The 15054-nt window shown below is 37.9% G+C and overlaps 1 protein-coding gene across 15 annotated transcripts in view; it reads right to left on the bottom strand.

Annotated features, from left to right (window-relative positions):
* The window catches only part of LOC109087255 (teneurin-3), a 489736-nt gene that overhangs the window by 14811 nt on the left and 459871 nt on the right, over window positions 1-15054 (bottom strand). For 11 of the 15 annotated variants that reach the window (XM_042758649.1, XM_042758644.1, XM_042758662.1 and 8 more), the window contains 2 exons: window positions 3746-3995; window positions 1522-1542 (listed from right to left, as the gene is read on the bottom strand). In XM_042758649.1, the coding sequence (XP_042614583.1) occupies window positions 1522-1542; window positions 3746-3995 (271 nt within the window). The remainder of the gene's footprint in view (window positions 1-1521; window positions 1543-3745; window positions 3996-15054) is intronic. The other 4 variants (XM_042758654.1, XM_042758673.1, XM_042758692.1 and 1 more) reach the window with 1 other exon arrangement.

The following is a 15054-nucleotide window of genomic DNA, read 5'->3' as shown; positions in this document are numbered from 1 at the left end:
CATATTAATTCAGAGTCATTAATGCTTAATGGGTCGTTTTTGTTTCTCAGAAGCATTTAGACAAATACTGATGTGTCTAAAAATACTGCCATTTAATTACTTAAACTAAACTATTTCGCCCACACACGGTGTAACCATACAGCGAAGTTGGCCTCTAATTCCATTTTAAATGATTTGGTAGGAGACAGAGAGGAATGGTTAGCATGTCCATGGGATTCCTAAATTTATACCTGGTTGCAAATTTATTCAACAGGCTCTAATGGCTTTGGCTCGCCAACATCAAATTACTTGCACTTATTTCCATTCATGAGCTCCATACATCTGCGATTAAACCCTACAGAGGTTTCAAACAGAACTTAATGTAGCATCTACTGTGCTCTGTACATCGCCCCTCAACTGTAACTATTCAAACATGTGTGGGATGATGAGGGCCTATTTGCAGTGTTTATCAGGAACTCCTGCTTGTCCAGGGCAGACACATTTGGAGTGGTTAACTTAAGTACTGGAAACCTGTCAAGAGAAGTTTATGTCCTGAATCCTTACTGAGAAAACAGGTCTACACCAGTGTCAGCTGAAATGGACGTCTGTGTATTTTACTTAAACCTTTTCTGACCAATTTGGCCACAGAATCAAAGTGCAGACAAATTTAAAAAAAGCAACAACCTTGTTCTTTCTAAGCTACATGAGGTATATTTTGTCTTTCTGGTATATGCAATATGCCACATTAAAAGAAAATATTTTACTTGAGTTCTACATAAATGCCTAAGCTAAGCTAACTTTAAATCCACAAAAGTGGAGAAAGAGATTTCACAGGGCTGAAAGGAATTTCTCATTGTGTTGGGGACACTTGGGAACTTTGTGATGTTGATTTATAAACCACTGACATACTGAGATAAAATGTCAGCTACTATATTCAGTTATTCTAACGATTTTGTCAGGAATTCAGATCTGTTGTCATAACCTGTACAGTAGTGCTTTCAAGGGATCTACTTCATTCCTGCACCATCAACAAAAACAACAAAGAACTTCTCAATATATAGTGAAGTCCAAAAGTCTAAGACCACATTGAAAATCTTGGAAATAAGATGCAATTTAATCTTGGAAATAAAGTTTATGATTTAAAAACGGACCAGCTGAGTTATTTGTATAAAAGGTCAGATTTCCAAATTGTTGGAATGATAATATCATAATATCATACAAATTGTTATGCTGATAATATCATTTGAAATTAAAAAACAAACTAGTGGTCTTAGACTTTCGGACTTCACTGTAGAGATTTTGGCAATGAGCTTTAAAGCAAATGAAGTGTGAATTAAATAATACCAAGAAAATCAAACAAACTTTAAGAATTTTCACAAAATGTCACTGATACTCCATAAAAATCGGGGGAAGATGACACACATTTACATTACTTCTGATGGCATGCAACAACACTTATGAGGAGACAAACACTTGTATAAAGAATGGCCTGCACCAGACTGAAAGGTCCTGTGCATCCATGACAGAGTTAGAATGGCTTACCTATGTCTGAAATCTTTATTTCTTAGGGTAGCAGAGGGAAAAAAGAGCAGAGATAAGAAAAGAGAGAGAGTAAAACAGCAGAAGCACATAAATCTTGTCAAGAAAGGGAGAAAAAAAAAACGGTGTGCATATATTAATCTTTACTCCTCACACATAGACGGCAAATAATGCAGGAAGACAGGCCTGTTAACTGTACTTTGTCTTGTTTGTTAAACAGAGTTGGATGTGTGAATATTCCACCTGGGAACTGAAGAACAGTATGAGCTCACAGCACACGCTGAGGTTAACTGGCCCATAATAGCAAATTGATTGTGTCCCAGACAATGAAAAGCAATTCCTTAAACATTGCCTTTAACCGCACAGAAGCCACGCTGTGAATATGTCACACAGAGGACCACCATTTCATTTGCTTCATCCATGTGTTTTACTGCTTTAATGAAAGAATTTAATTTACAGGAGCAGCAGACACACAAAGATGATACTGAAACCTGTTAAGTGCCGGGCCATTTATAGAGACCTCGTGTGAGTGCACATATGAGAGATTTTTGCGCGGGTATCAAGTTGGGGGCAGATGGAAGGCACAGAAGATGATAAGATAAGGTTAAAAATACAGTAAGTGTCAATGACAGAAAGACACAAGCAGGGAAAACATGAGATGGAAAATGAGAGGCGGCTAAAAGGACGAGACAGACGATTTAGGCCAAAAGAGAAAGGAATAAGAGATAAGGAAAGAGAGGAGGAAAGAGGTAGCGATCATGTATCACTGCAATGGCTAAATGAGGTACTGCAGGAGAGCGACATGGAGGGCCCTCTAGGCCCCGACGAGTGTGAGGAAGAATTTATGATAAATTCAGCGAGAGACCATAAAAGACCCAAGACGCAGCTCTGATTTCATATAGAGGAACCATGAGAGCACTTTGAAAGAATATCTACGGGTCTCTTTCTCTGTGGATGTGTGAGCCCACTCTAGATCTAAGGAAAGGAAATGACAGGTCTTGAGGTTTGAAAGAAAAGGGCACATGTGTTCACCTCATGCTTGTAATGTATCAGCTCTGCACTTCACGGTGTTTAGATTATAGACACACTGATCTCAGTCAGGAGGGAATTTAGTATGAATATTTCAGATAGTTTAGATTATTAAATCAATATCAGCATGCTGCACTCTGTAAAATCATACTGAACAATCAAAACTAATTTTTATATTACAGAGATGGAACATTTGACTGCTTTTTGGAAATATTTACTAACCCTCATGTCACTCCAAACATGAATGTGTTTGTATCTTCTGAAAAACATTAAAGGAGTTTATGTATAGGAGTATTATGTGCAGACTGCTCTTTTCCATACAGTGAAAGTGAGTGGAGACCAGGGCTGTTGAGCTTCATATGACAAAAGAAAAAGAAAAAAAGCAGAATAAGACATGCAAAATAACTCCTGTGTGTTCCACAAAAGAACTAAAAACCTAAAAGTATTTTTTCAGTGATTACTCAAAAACTATACATATATTTACATTTTGGCTTGTATTAAGAGATTCAAAAATTTGAATACTAAAAATGCATTTTTATAATATACAGATGTTGTGCCGCCAATAGTATGCAAACTGAATGACGAGATCAAAATTTTAAATGTCAACTGAAATTGAAATTAAACTCAACCACAATAGATTTGGTGGCATTTAAATGCCCCGAAACCAACAAAATACAATTACATTTCACTAAAAGAACAAACATACTAAGAATCAACAGCTTCTTTAAATTATAAGCTTTACGGCTATATTGAAAATCTCTGATTAATCTCTTTGAAGAAACAAAGAGTTTAGTTTAGTTGGCAGGGATACTCAAGAGATAAACAGTGTTACTTCTCTGAGCCCTGTAAATAAACACACACAAAGACGCGCACACACACAGCCTTTGATGTGGGCTGGACGAGCTCAATAGAAGGCTTGTGGTAGATCATAAAAAGTGAGGTATGGGAATATGCATTTCTTCTTGGCTTAAGGGGGCGAGAGCACCAGTAATGAGTCACCCTCTACAGATGAGAACTCTGTCAGTGTCAGCACGTTCTTTTCAGACCACATGAGCCTTATACTGGGCTGAGTGCCCCATATTGCAGTCTAAGAATTTATCATGTACGTTCATATCAGTAGCACAAGCCTACATTATACTTTCTCTTATACTTCTTTTAATTATCTTCCATTTCTCTTGTACTAGCTTGTGTTTCTTACCTCAGCTCCATAACACTGGTAACGTTTCCCGAGGGAAAGATGCGTCTGATGTAGTTGAAGTCACCGACAAACAGGCTGCCATCAGATCCACAGGCCAGGGCCACTGGAGCCAGCAGTTTGTTTCCATCAGCCTGGCCATTACAGCTGGGGCAGGAGATACTGCGTCTGCGCCCATTACCCATGATGGTGCTGATCACTGGAGGCTGCTGGGAGATGAAGATGTTCTCACCGTTGCCTTTGTACAGGATGCCTGCAGGACAGGAAGAGTGGGTTTTGTGGGTGAGCAGCTGCATAGTATATCATCGTGGAACCGAATTTGGAAAGATGAAGAGGCAAAATTAAAAATGTATAGCATGACCTAATGTATATCCATAACTGTGATTCTAAATATGTAATATTAATTTATGCGTTTGATATACAATAGTATACAACAGTATACTTTGCAATACTCTAATAATATTGGATAAGCAGGTTCACAGTTCGTATGACTGCTTGTCTGTGTTTGGAGCTTTCCAGGCAGTCTGTATTGGTCTATATATATATATGCATTATTATATATACAGACAAACATTCACTGACAGCCTGTCTGCAATGCTGCACACAGACATCATGGTGCGTGTGTGTCTACCTGACAATCCCCCCTTCAGCAACCTGAGGATTGGCTTTGCTCAAGGTCAGAAATGTCATAGTTCATGGAAAACCTTTCAGTTATCAGCCTGAATCTTTAACCATTAGACTACACCAAACCAATCAAACAGTAATCAAAGAAAAAGAATGAGCTGTAAAAATGTAATCAGCAATACTCGTTTAGTGAACAGTTTATCTACACAACATCTCTTTGCTGTTATAATAGCCTATAAATCCCACGCACAACGAGAGATTTGTTTAGTTTATTCAGTATTCTACCTCTTTATCCATACCTTTGGCTAAATAGGATATTAAATTATCTTTTTAATTAAGTAAATTAGGCAGAAATAAACAAGGAAAAATCAAACTGATATTACAAACAATTAGGAAAAAAGAACTGCTTTATATCTTACGTATTAGCATTTCTTAAACAGTAATTAATTTTTGCCTTTGAATATTTTATTCTCAGATGATTTTCACCTTAATGTAATGTTATCAAAGGGAGGTTCACAGAACCGTCTGGCATATAGTAATGTAGCATTCTGATCATTCAAGTGCAAATATATTCAGCTGTGAGAAAAGGCGGCAATCTGGCAGAAGTTCAGAATCGATAAACAGCCCAAACACATGCTGCCAGAATGATTATATGGCACAGGCAACTTAAGCGAATCGATTAATCGAATCACATGATGAAATGACTGTTGGGTGCATCACAGTAAGTTTTAAAAATAAAATATAACTTTTGGTTTTTGTTCCCTAGTATTAATTCCTAATGAAAAACTAATACTCATCTTCACACACACTGTTAAAATGATTTCACAAACTGCTGTGGATTCTATTCAGACATTTGTAAACTAAAAAAAAAAAAAGTGAAATATACCTTTTATTCGAAGAACATTTGCCTGTAAAAACAGGTACAGCATCCCTAACACCATTGATAATGTTAATAAAACTGTGTGAACAAATCATTAACCATCGTGACTAAAGTTATTTCCTGGTTTTCTATCTGTGACTGCACCTTTTCAATTCTGAATCCAGGTAATATACAGTACCCCGGATAATCCTATAGCCACAGCAATTGTGAATTTGCATGCTTGTAAGCTTGAGTGTATGTGGGGAAAAAGCATGTATGAGAGTGTTTCTGATAGCTTTGCTGTATATTTGTGCATGTGTCCACACAGTGTGGATACTATACATATGCCAGATAAAAATGTAAATAGGTAAACAACAATAAGCGATGACAGTAACAACAAATTTTGAAGTTAAAAGAGGAGGAAACATGACCTAAAACCATTTGGCAACTGTTACACACTCTGAGAAAAAGCTTACAAAACTTCATGTCAACTTTTTGAGAAACACAGCGACTGAACCCTGTAACAGGCTGGAAAGTTCAAGCCTCTGGTTAGCAATAATCAGAACACTTTTATCAGGCCCTAGAGAGGAAAAAAAAGAAAAGGTTTTTGATCTTTTTTTAATGCTTGTTAGGATCAATGGGGCACCAGGAAAAGCATCAGCGCAGACGTGCTCACTGGCACATTCACATTTGGTAAATGGGGATGTCTGTTAACATCTAACTCGCCACTAATAGGTTCTAATAAAAACACCTTCCAAATAGTCGAGTCTATGTAACATTATAATTTTTTAAAAATTTAACTTTGATATGAATCAGCAGACCTTTGAATTTCTAATAAATGTGCAGCTATGGTCAATAGAGAATTTACAAGCTATTGAATAGCTACCTGCTTTAATGATAGAAGAAACATAACATTTTAACAGCTAGTTTTGAAATGTAAATTGTGTTAAAAGAGCATGTTGCTTCAGCATGTTTCTCCATTCATTTGAGCAGGTCAATACTTCATAAATGTAACACAGCACTACAGTTCATTTAGCAAACGGAAAGCAGGGCATCCTTAAAAACAAGATAAACTACCCCACAAGAAATTTAAAACACTTATGAAAGCCCAGAAATAAGGAATATGTGATTGGAAAATGTTAAAATGAAAAAGATAAAATATTCCATACTCCCAGTGTCAGGTAGAGTTTATAATCACGTTTATATTCTTACCAGAAGCACACAAATCACATTAAATGGCAAGAACCAGCAAAAAGAGCTGAAGATACATGACACCTGCTAAGCTAGGCCTCAGAATTTCATATAGTATGCTGAATTTAATGGTGTTGCTGGCTCTTGTTTCCCATAAAGAAAGCAAACAAGCCAGAAAGAGGGAGAATGGAGATGGAGGGCATCAGGGAGAGACAAGCAATTCGTAGACGGAGAAGAAATCACATGTGCCACCACAAACCGTTATCATCTACTGTAAGTGCTTAAATTAGAGTCCACCACAAGTGTCCCGTCAACCGTGAACTAGACTAACTTCCTACCGCCTTCTTAGCACAAGCCCTCCACCCAGAAGGAGAGAGAGAAGTTGTGTTCCAAAACGATGCTGCCTACATCTGAACCGTCACGGAACCTCAGAAGTGTCCGATCTGGAATGCTGTACATTGGCAACAACTTATATGCCACATAAATAGCACTATGCACTGGAGAGACTCTGCTAAACTCAAGCAAACATTGCCGTATTACAGTAATGAAACCCACACCACACCTGTTTGATCTGCCATTCATGGGCTTGCGATGAAACGCGAAAGGATATACATACACCTACATGCACAACAATGAATGTGTGCCACACAAATAGCACTATGCACTGGAGACACTTGACTCAACTGGTTTCAATATAGTTTGAAGCATGAAAATACACAATACATCTCAGTGAATGAAATATACATTTATTTCTAATTATTATTTCTCTTGCCATCTTGGGAGTCTGTCTGTGATGCCTGTGTATTCAGCTCTCTGTTTTGGAACAGGGCAAGAGTGTTGGACAGGACCAAAGACAGAGTTAAAGGAAGTCTTCTTACACACATCAAGTCAAAGTGTGCAGGTGAACTCAAGTGTCCAAGTCAATAGAATGCTTTCTGAAAGCGAACACAGTTAGCTGTTTTTTTGAGAGTTGCTTTGAAAACGGCGGGGTGTTTGAGACTGGGGTGGGGGGGGGTTCTTCAAAGCTGCACTTCAAAGGATGACTTCATGCTGTGCTCGCTAAATTATTCACATCGGGCAACATGCTGGAATTCTGCATCTAGCTCCTATGTGCGCTAATTATGAGTGAGATCAATGACGCCATCTTAAGCCCCCTCTCGGGTGTGCTTGGGCACCGGTCCACACAGCAGTCGCATCGTGGTCTAAACGTCCTCATAAATCTCAATATACCTCCTCCTCTGATCAACCACCCACTATCGATTAAGCCATTGAGAGAGGGATTGGCCGGAAGAGTGAGAGGGATGGAGGTACGTAGATGGCAGGCTGCTTTCTGAAGTACTTTTAGGCTACTCTGTAGCGATGCTCCACTAACAAAGACAAATTGGACAAGGGAGGCTCGTTGGCCCTGGGAGAGACCCACGATTCTGACTTCAAACCATGCTTCTCCAAGGGAGGTCTCTTCAAATATACACACACACACAGACACATGTATACAAAAACACATTTTCAAAGGCTAATCGGAGCCATGCGTACTGGTCGCTCTTTCACACAAATGACTTCGGTCGCATTACAGTAATAAAACACACCACACCTGTTTGATCTGCCATACGAGGGCTTGGAAATAATAGTGCGAGCGGATGTACTGTACGTACACCCACATGCACAACAATGAATGTCTTAAATTACATACAGTATATATAGATTATGATGGCCCCCAAATTGAGAATGGCACACGATGTGGGACGTGCTGGATTATTCATTCAGGCATGCAGAGAGACAGCCCTCAGCTCATAATGATTGTGTGTACATGTTTCTTTGATATGCATGACGTGTGTTTATATAAAAATCAGGTTATGAGTGGAAAGCAGTGATTTGTCAAAAAAAGGCTGAACTGGAGTTTATAGCTGCTGTGTTTATGCTGGGTCAGAAACTGGATGAGATTATGGAGCTGGAGCTGTAGTCTACTCGATTTTCTTCCATTTACGCCTCATAAATCATCTGTCAATGCCTCCTTTTCCTTCTCTAAGCATACCATTTAATGTCTTGTCTTCTACTCCATTTCTTTTGTCTCAACAACTCTCCTTCAATCTCTCTGTCTTCAGACAATGCTTATTTTTTCCTCTCTTTTGTTAGAATCTGATAACACTGCAAATATTTGCGAGATATATTTAAATAAGAATTGTATTAGACTGAAACTGTGTCACACTGTTTATATATATGAAAGTACTTTATGTATTGGTTTTCTGAACTTTTGATTCTGGGCCTTTGGTATTTTGAAGCAATACATCATTTCTCAAAGGATTTGTTTATCTTCGCAGTCATAGCCACTGTGTCAGCTAATTTGAAAAATATATAAAAGCTGTATGGAAAAGCAGCCATAAATCTTTGCGGAGCCGCATGAAGTGCGTGAGGGTGTGTATGTGTAGAGAGAGTGCGATTAGTGGTCATCGAGTATTACCAAAATCAATTTAATTTAATCATTTTGCCTCTCCTGTGTGTTCATTTCTCACATCTCTCTGCCGTTTTTTTTCATTAATATTTCATGAAGTAACTTCTTCCCGACAGGTCCAAAGTCAATTTGAATAATGGGAAAACAGTGTGTTTGGAGTCAGGACAAAACTAGTAATAAGCAAGGGTTGCAATTTTTTTTCTTGGTCCAGAGTGTGTCTGAAGCACACATGCAGCACAGCAGAAAAAAACAAGGAGCAAATCTGCGAACATGCTTTCCCTCAATCACACACTCTGTCTTTGAAGATTTCCTGACTGGAAGTAATTGCAGTCCCTAAGAGAGGTGTCTGAATCTCTCTCCCTGACCTCCTGCTGTTAGGTGCAAGGAGGGGAGGTACAGTGGCTGAGCACTGACGGAGGCTGATAAGGGCAGATGAAAGGAATCAGAGGGTGAGATGGTGAGAAAGAGTGAGAGAAGATGCAGGTAAGCCCCGCAGGCTGTGGTGGTCCACATCAGAGAGCGAGGAGCGCTTGGCTCATGCAGCCAGATTCAAAGTTGCATTACATGCCTGCACATGACTAAAGCTGAACTCAATGGGATTTAGAAAGGGCAGTAAAGTCTAGCATGGCTGAATTTGCTGTGTCGGAGTATGTGTGCACTTGTGTGTGTGAGGTGAGAGGAAGACGTGGGTACAGCGGCCTTCAGGTAAAAAATGAAAAAGAGACTGAAAGGGATGGAAAGATGGAGTCAAAATGCTTTCATGTGTATGTGTATATGCGTGTGGTACAGAAGGTTAGAGTGGAACATACAAATATATATATATATATATATATATATATATATATATATATATATATATATATATATATATACATATATGCGCATTAAGGCAGCAGGTGGTTGTGAAAGTTGGAGTGCTCTCCATAAGCAAGGGGATTCTGTGAATGAACTCTTTAAGATAGCACGCCTGACTGTAGTCTCTGCTCGCTGTGGTATGAGGACATTCAGAGTTGAACACCCCCCCCCCCCAAGCTTTATCAGAGCCCATAGGTCAAGACAGAGGGAGGGAGAAAGGGAGGGTGCTTGGCATTACCGTAAAAGAAGAAGAACAAGAAAAAAATAATAACTGCACTGAGACACTCTGTTGAGACCCTGCTTGAGAATCTTCATAGGAGATGACTAATAAATTAAAGACTAACTAACCACTATGATGCATGAACAGTAAGATTGGATACAGGAATTTAATAAATGACAAATATATCGGCCTATATCAAGAGTGATATTGTCATAAGTTACCTAAATTTTAATAATAAATAAGTAAATACATTTTCATAAATGTACATTCTCTGGGTAAATTAAGATATACGTTAGTAAGATAATAGATAAAAACTCCACACTAAAACTTGTATTAATAATGACTTTATGATGATTTTTATATGGTATTATGTGTAGCAACCATATATACAAAAATCTGTGTGTTTATATATGTTTTTGTAATAAATGTTTTAAATACATGTCTATTGTTGGAGCAGTATTTCAACATGAAGTGTGGTTGTGCTCCGGGTGACCGTTCCCAATCCCATCCCCTCTCTTCACTTCCTGTCTGTCTATACTCTCCTACCACAAGAGGCAAAGGGGCAAAAAAGTCTATCTTTTATATCTACTTATATTTACTTTGATATAAGATCAACATTTACTGATGGGTTTTAGGATGGATATACATGTACATGTCCAAAAATGTATTATATATGCATTATTATATTATACATAAACCAGCATATTTGTATTGGCTAGATATATATGTTAATCTATGAAACTGTTACAAATGTTATATATTGTTATATGCACATATCTGTTTTGATATATGTCATATATACTTCATATGGCAATATATTTCATATATGGAAATGTAATAAATGTAAAAATACTACATTTGCTGTATGAGAGATCCTGCAGTCCTCAACCACACTGAGCATATAATAGCTGCTAATGGGCACTCATGAGCACCTTTCTGAAGTCTAAAAAACAAATGGGACACCTTACAATCTTGTGGATTTCATGGACAGGAGACAACCAGTGCAAATTTACATCAAGTGAGGCATTTGAGACAGGGCCTTTGGCCTTTGAGTTTGTCCAATTGAGTGGTAATATAAAATCATCTCCAGTCTATATGCCAGTGCAAATACTGTATAAATATTTATAACACAGCTCTCTGGAGTACTTGATTTTGATTATTCAATCACCAAATTGTGCGGCCAAATACTTTTGTATAATGATCAGTAAACCGCATAACTGGCAAAGTTTTCCTACACAGCTTCCTGTCGACAGGGGCACCTTAGGGGAAGTCGTGGCTTAGTGGTTAGAGAGTTTAACTTCTAACCCTAAGGTTGTGGGTTCGAGTCTCGGGCCAGCAATAGCATGACTGAGGTGCCCTTGAGCAAGGCACCGAAACCCCAACTGCTACCTGGGCGCCGCAGCATAAATGGCTGCCCACTGCTCCGGGTGTGTGTTCACGGTGTGTGTGTGTGTATTAACGGTGTATGTGTGCACTTTGGATGGGTTAAATGCAGAGCATGAATTCTGAGTATGGGTCACCATACTTGGCTGTATGTCACGTCACTTTTTTTTTCACTTAAGATAACCAGAGGACCCTGGGCTACAGCATTACGGAAAGCCCCACTACCCTATATTTTTGTTATTTATTTTTAATTTAGCTTCCTGACAATTATTTATGTTGAATTGAGATTTTTTCTTGTTGACATGCCAGTTAACATTTACAACACTGTTCTGCTTTAAATATGAATACATGTGAATATGCAAATTCACTCTTTGCCAGAAGGTGGCGCTTGTGGAGCAGCAGAATTATAGCCTTTACATAAAGTGAACAGTACATTATTATGGAGCCAGATCAGCCTCAAAAATGGTACATTTACAAAACAAAATTCATAAATGCACAGCACAATTTCCATTTACAAAATCTGATTGTTTAAACATTACATTACATTACAGAACACATTACATAATTGTTGTTATTTAATGGAATATCTGGACATTTAATACTTATTTAATAACATTACAGAACAGGGTATGTGCAAATTTGGCGTATAAGACAGCGGGCTAACCGGGTAGTTGTATTTTGTGTGAACAATATAATCATAATGTGATTTTGTATGAATTGTAATCAGGTGCTATAAAAAAAAAAAAAAAGAGTACCCATTAAAATGTCTTTACATTAACGACCTGATCATGGAACAATGCACAGTACAAGTGCAGCATTGAGCTTCTTGAGTCTGTTCAGTAAGGAGTGTTTTGATTGGTGGATTAAAAGCTCATCACCATTGGCTGAACGGAACATCCTCCAAAAAATATTTATGAATCTTAACCTGTCAGGAAGTTGCCCTAAAAATACCACACACAAATTCAAAGCAGTCTACGCACATGTGACAATTTGCAAATCAGATTCAGCGATCAATAAATACATGTAACATCATTCATAAATGTGTGATGGAAATTAATTCAAGAACTTGATATATAGATATCTGTGCAAACATTTTAAATTTATTTAGGTAAGATGCATTTGTGTGAGCATTTGGGGATTTTTTTATGCTTTTACTAGTGTATTTAGGAATTGTGTTTTGAATTTACGAATCCGATTTTGTAAATGTCAATTGTGCTGTTCATTTATGAATTTTGTTTTGTAAATGTATTATTTTTGAGGCTAATCTGTCTCCACATTAATATAGGCATTATACGTAGGCAATATGGAAAGAAAATGCCATCAAAGGTATGATTTACAGGTATGATTTAAACATCATAAATTACACAAATATTCATTATTCATCATTAGTAGATGGAAACTATCACTTGGCAAGTTGGCATAAATGTGGGCTATTTTTGGTGGTTAGTAACTGCATTTTAATTTAGAAATATGCCGTGCTAATTAAATCATAGCATAAAGACGTACACAGAATAGCTCTCATGCTAGGCTTCTTCTGCATACTAGGACATTCTGCATTCCACTCACAGTATATTGGTGGAACATACCAACTATAACTCTGTGGCGGAAACCTATACTGAACCACTCAATACATAAACTACAAGCAGGGTGTCGCTGATGGGTTTGTGAGTTTGTTTACAGAGTGCTATTTTCACTGCTGCAAACTTCCATATATACAAATGATTATTCGAAAAATATAATTTACCTGCAGCCAGTAGGCCCCTCCCAAGTGTAGGCCCCTGGGCTTCAGCCTGTTGAAGCCCATGTGTTAATGCGCCCCTGCCTGTCGGGTCCTAAACAACCTGTCTTGGTTTATTTTGTGATAATGAGCGGCTGACTGTAAATTAAGTTAGTTTCTCAGGTTTTGGAAAAGGCTGTGAATCTGAACAGATGGAGGACGGTAAAATAGTACAGTAAAAAAGTGTGTGTTTTAGTTTGTGGCTGGGCGTTGTCTGGATGTAAGCATGCATGTGTTTTCCCCATGAGACAGCATGAAGAGTGTGGTGACAGGGTGAGGTCACCAGAGACGGGAAGCTAATGCTAACAAACACTCCTACACTTAACCAAACCCCAGAGGACATTACTGTAGGTCTTATTACTCTGTTCCTTTCAGTATAACTAGACAAGAATATAGCTACATTGAATGACTCTCAGGTATAAAGCTTGGAGCTGCACACATTTCAGTTGGACACTTACAATTACATATGTTGTAGCTCCCTCACCGCACACACTAAACGTTCAACATTTATGGACCTGGATAGCTACTATTAATTTCTATTAGGCCATTGCAGCCATTTTGAGACTACTGACAGTAATAAGTGGTCTCAACTGGCATTGTGCTTCTCTGAAAGAGTGATGGGAGACAGAGCCTCCTTGTACTAAATACTGTACAGGGTGTTTACCTAAAAAAAAAAAGTGTTTACCTAAAATGCTATAATGGCAACAACAGCATTATTATTATTGTTTTAGAATTAGTATTACAGTTATGGCCAAAAGTTTTGGCAGTGACATACATTTTGTGTTTTGCAAAGTTTGCTGCTTAAGCTGTTGTGGTGTTCATTCACACTGTTTCTAGATTATTGTCTAGAGTGATCAGATGCGTTTTAAATAATTGCTAAAAGCTTCATTGGCCAAAAAATTAACTTTTCACAAACAAACAAATTTCACTGTTTTTTGATCCTGGCACAAAATGAAATCACTATCATACTAATTAGATTGAAAGATCAGACTGATTGCTATAAAAGGAGGAAAGAAGTGCTTCCAATCATTGTGTTCTTGTTCATAATGGTTACCTCCAAAGAAACACGTGCAGCCATCATCACTTTGCATCAAAATGGTCTCACATGCAAGGAAATTGCTTCAAAGAATATTGCACCTGAAAGAACCATTTACCAGATCATCAAAAACTTCAAGGAGAGAGGTTCAACTGCAGTGAAGAAGTCTTAAGGACTTCCCAGAGTGTCCAGCAAGCACCAGGACGGTCTCCTCCTGAGGAGTCAGCTACGGAATCGTGTCAGCACCAGTGCAGAGCTTGCTCAGGAATGAGGTTTGTGTGAGAGCATCTGCACACACAGTGAGGCCAAGGTTTTTGGACAACGGCCTGGTGTCAAGAAGGGCAGCAAAGTAACCACTTCTCTCCAATAAAAACGTCAAGGACAGACTGAACCTGTTGTCAGTCCTCAAAAGGCAAGAGGACAAGCAGAAGCCCACAAATTGTGATCAACTCCGAGAACTAATGAAGCAAGAATGGATCGCTATCAGTCAGGATTTGGCCCAGAAGCTAATATCCAGCATGCCAGAGTGAATTGCAGAGGTATGACTGTACAATATTTTAAAATGTATTCATATTTTGAATTAGTGTTTTTATAATTTTCATGCTTAATTTTATGTTTTTAAGGCTTTTATCATGTGCTTTTGTCATTTTTAATGATTTTTTAGTTTAGCAATTTTTTTTTCAATCTTAGTTTTTCATCTATTTATATTTTGTTTTAGCATTCCAATTAACTAATTGACTTTAAATAGTTTTAGTTAACAATAACAACAGATCATGATGATGATGATTATTATTATTAGTAATTATTATTATTAGAAATCTGACTCTCTCTGAAATACACACACTTAGACACTCATTGGAGTGCACTGAATATGGGGCTTGAACTATGGATCTAAGGATCCACAATCATGAAACAATG

This window comes from Cyprinus carpio, chromosome A1, assembly GCF_018340385.1.
Source record: "Cyprinus carpio isolate SPL01 chromosome A1, ASM1834038v1, whole genome shotgun sequence".
In the NCBI taxonomy this organism is placed as follows: domain Eukaryota; kingdom Metazoa; phylum Chordata; class Actinopteri; order Cypriniformes; family Cyprinidae; genus Cyprinus; species Cyprinus carpio.
This window is presented reverse-complemented; position numbering and strand designations above follow the sequence as displayed.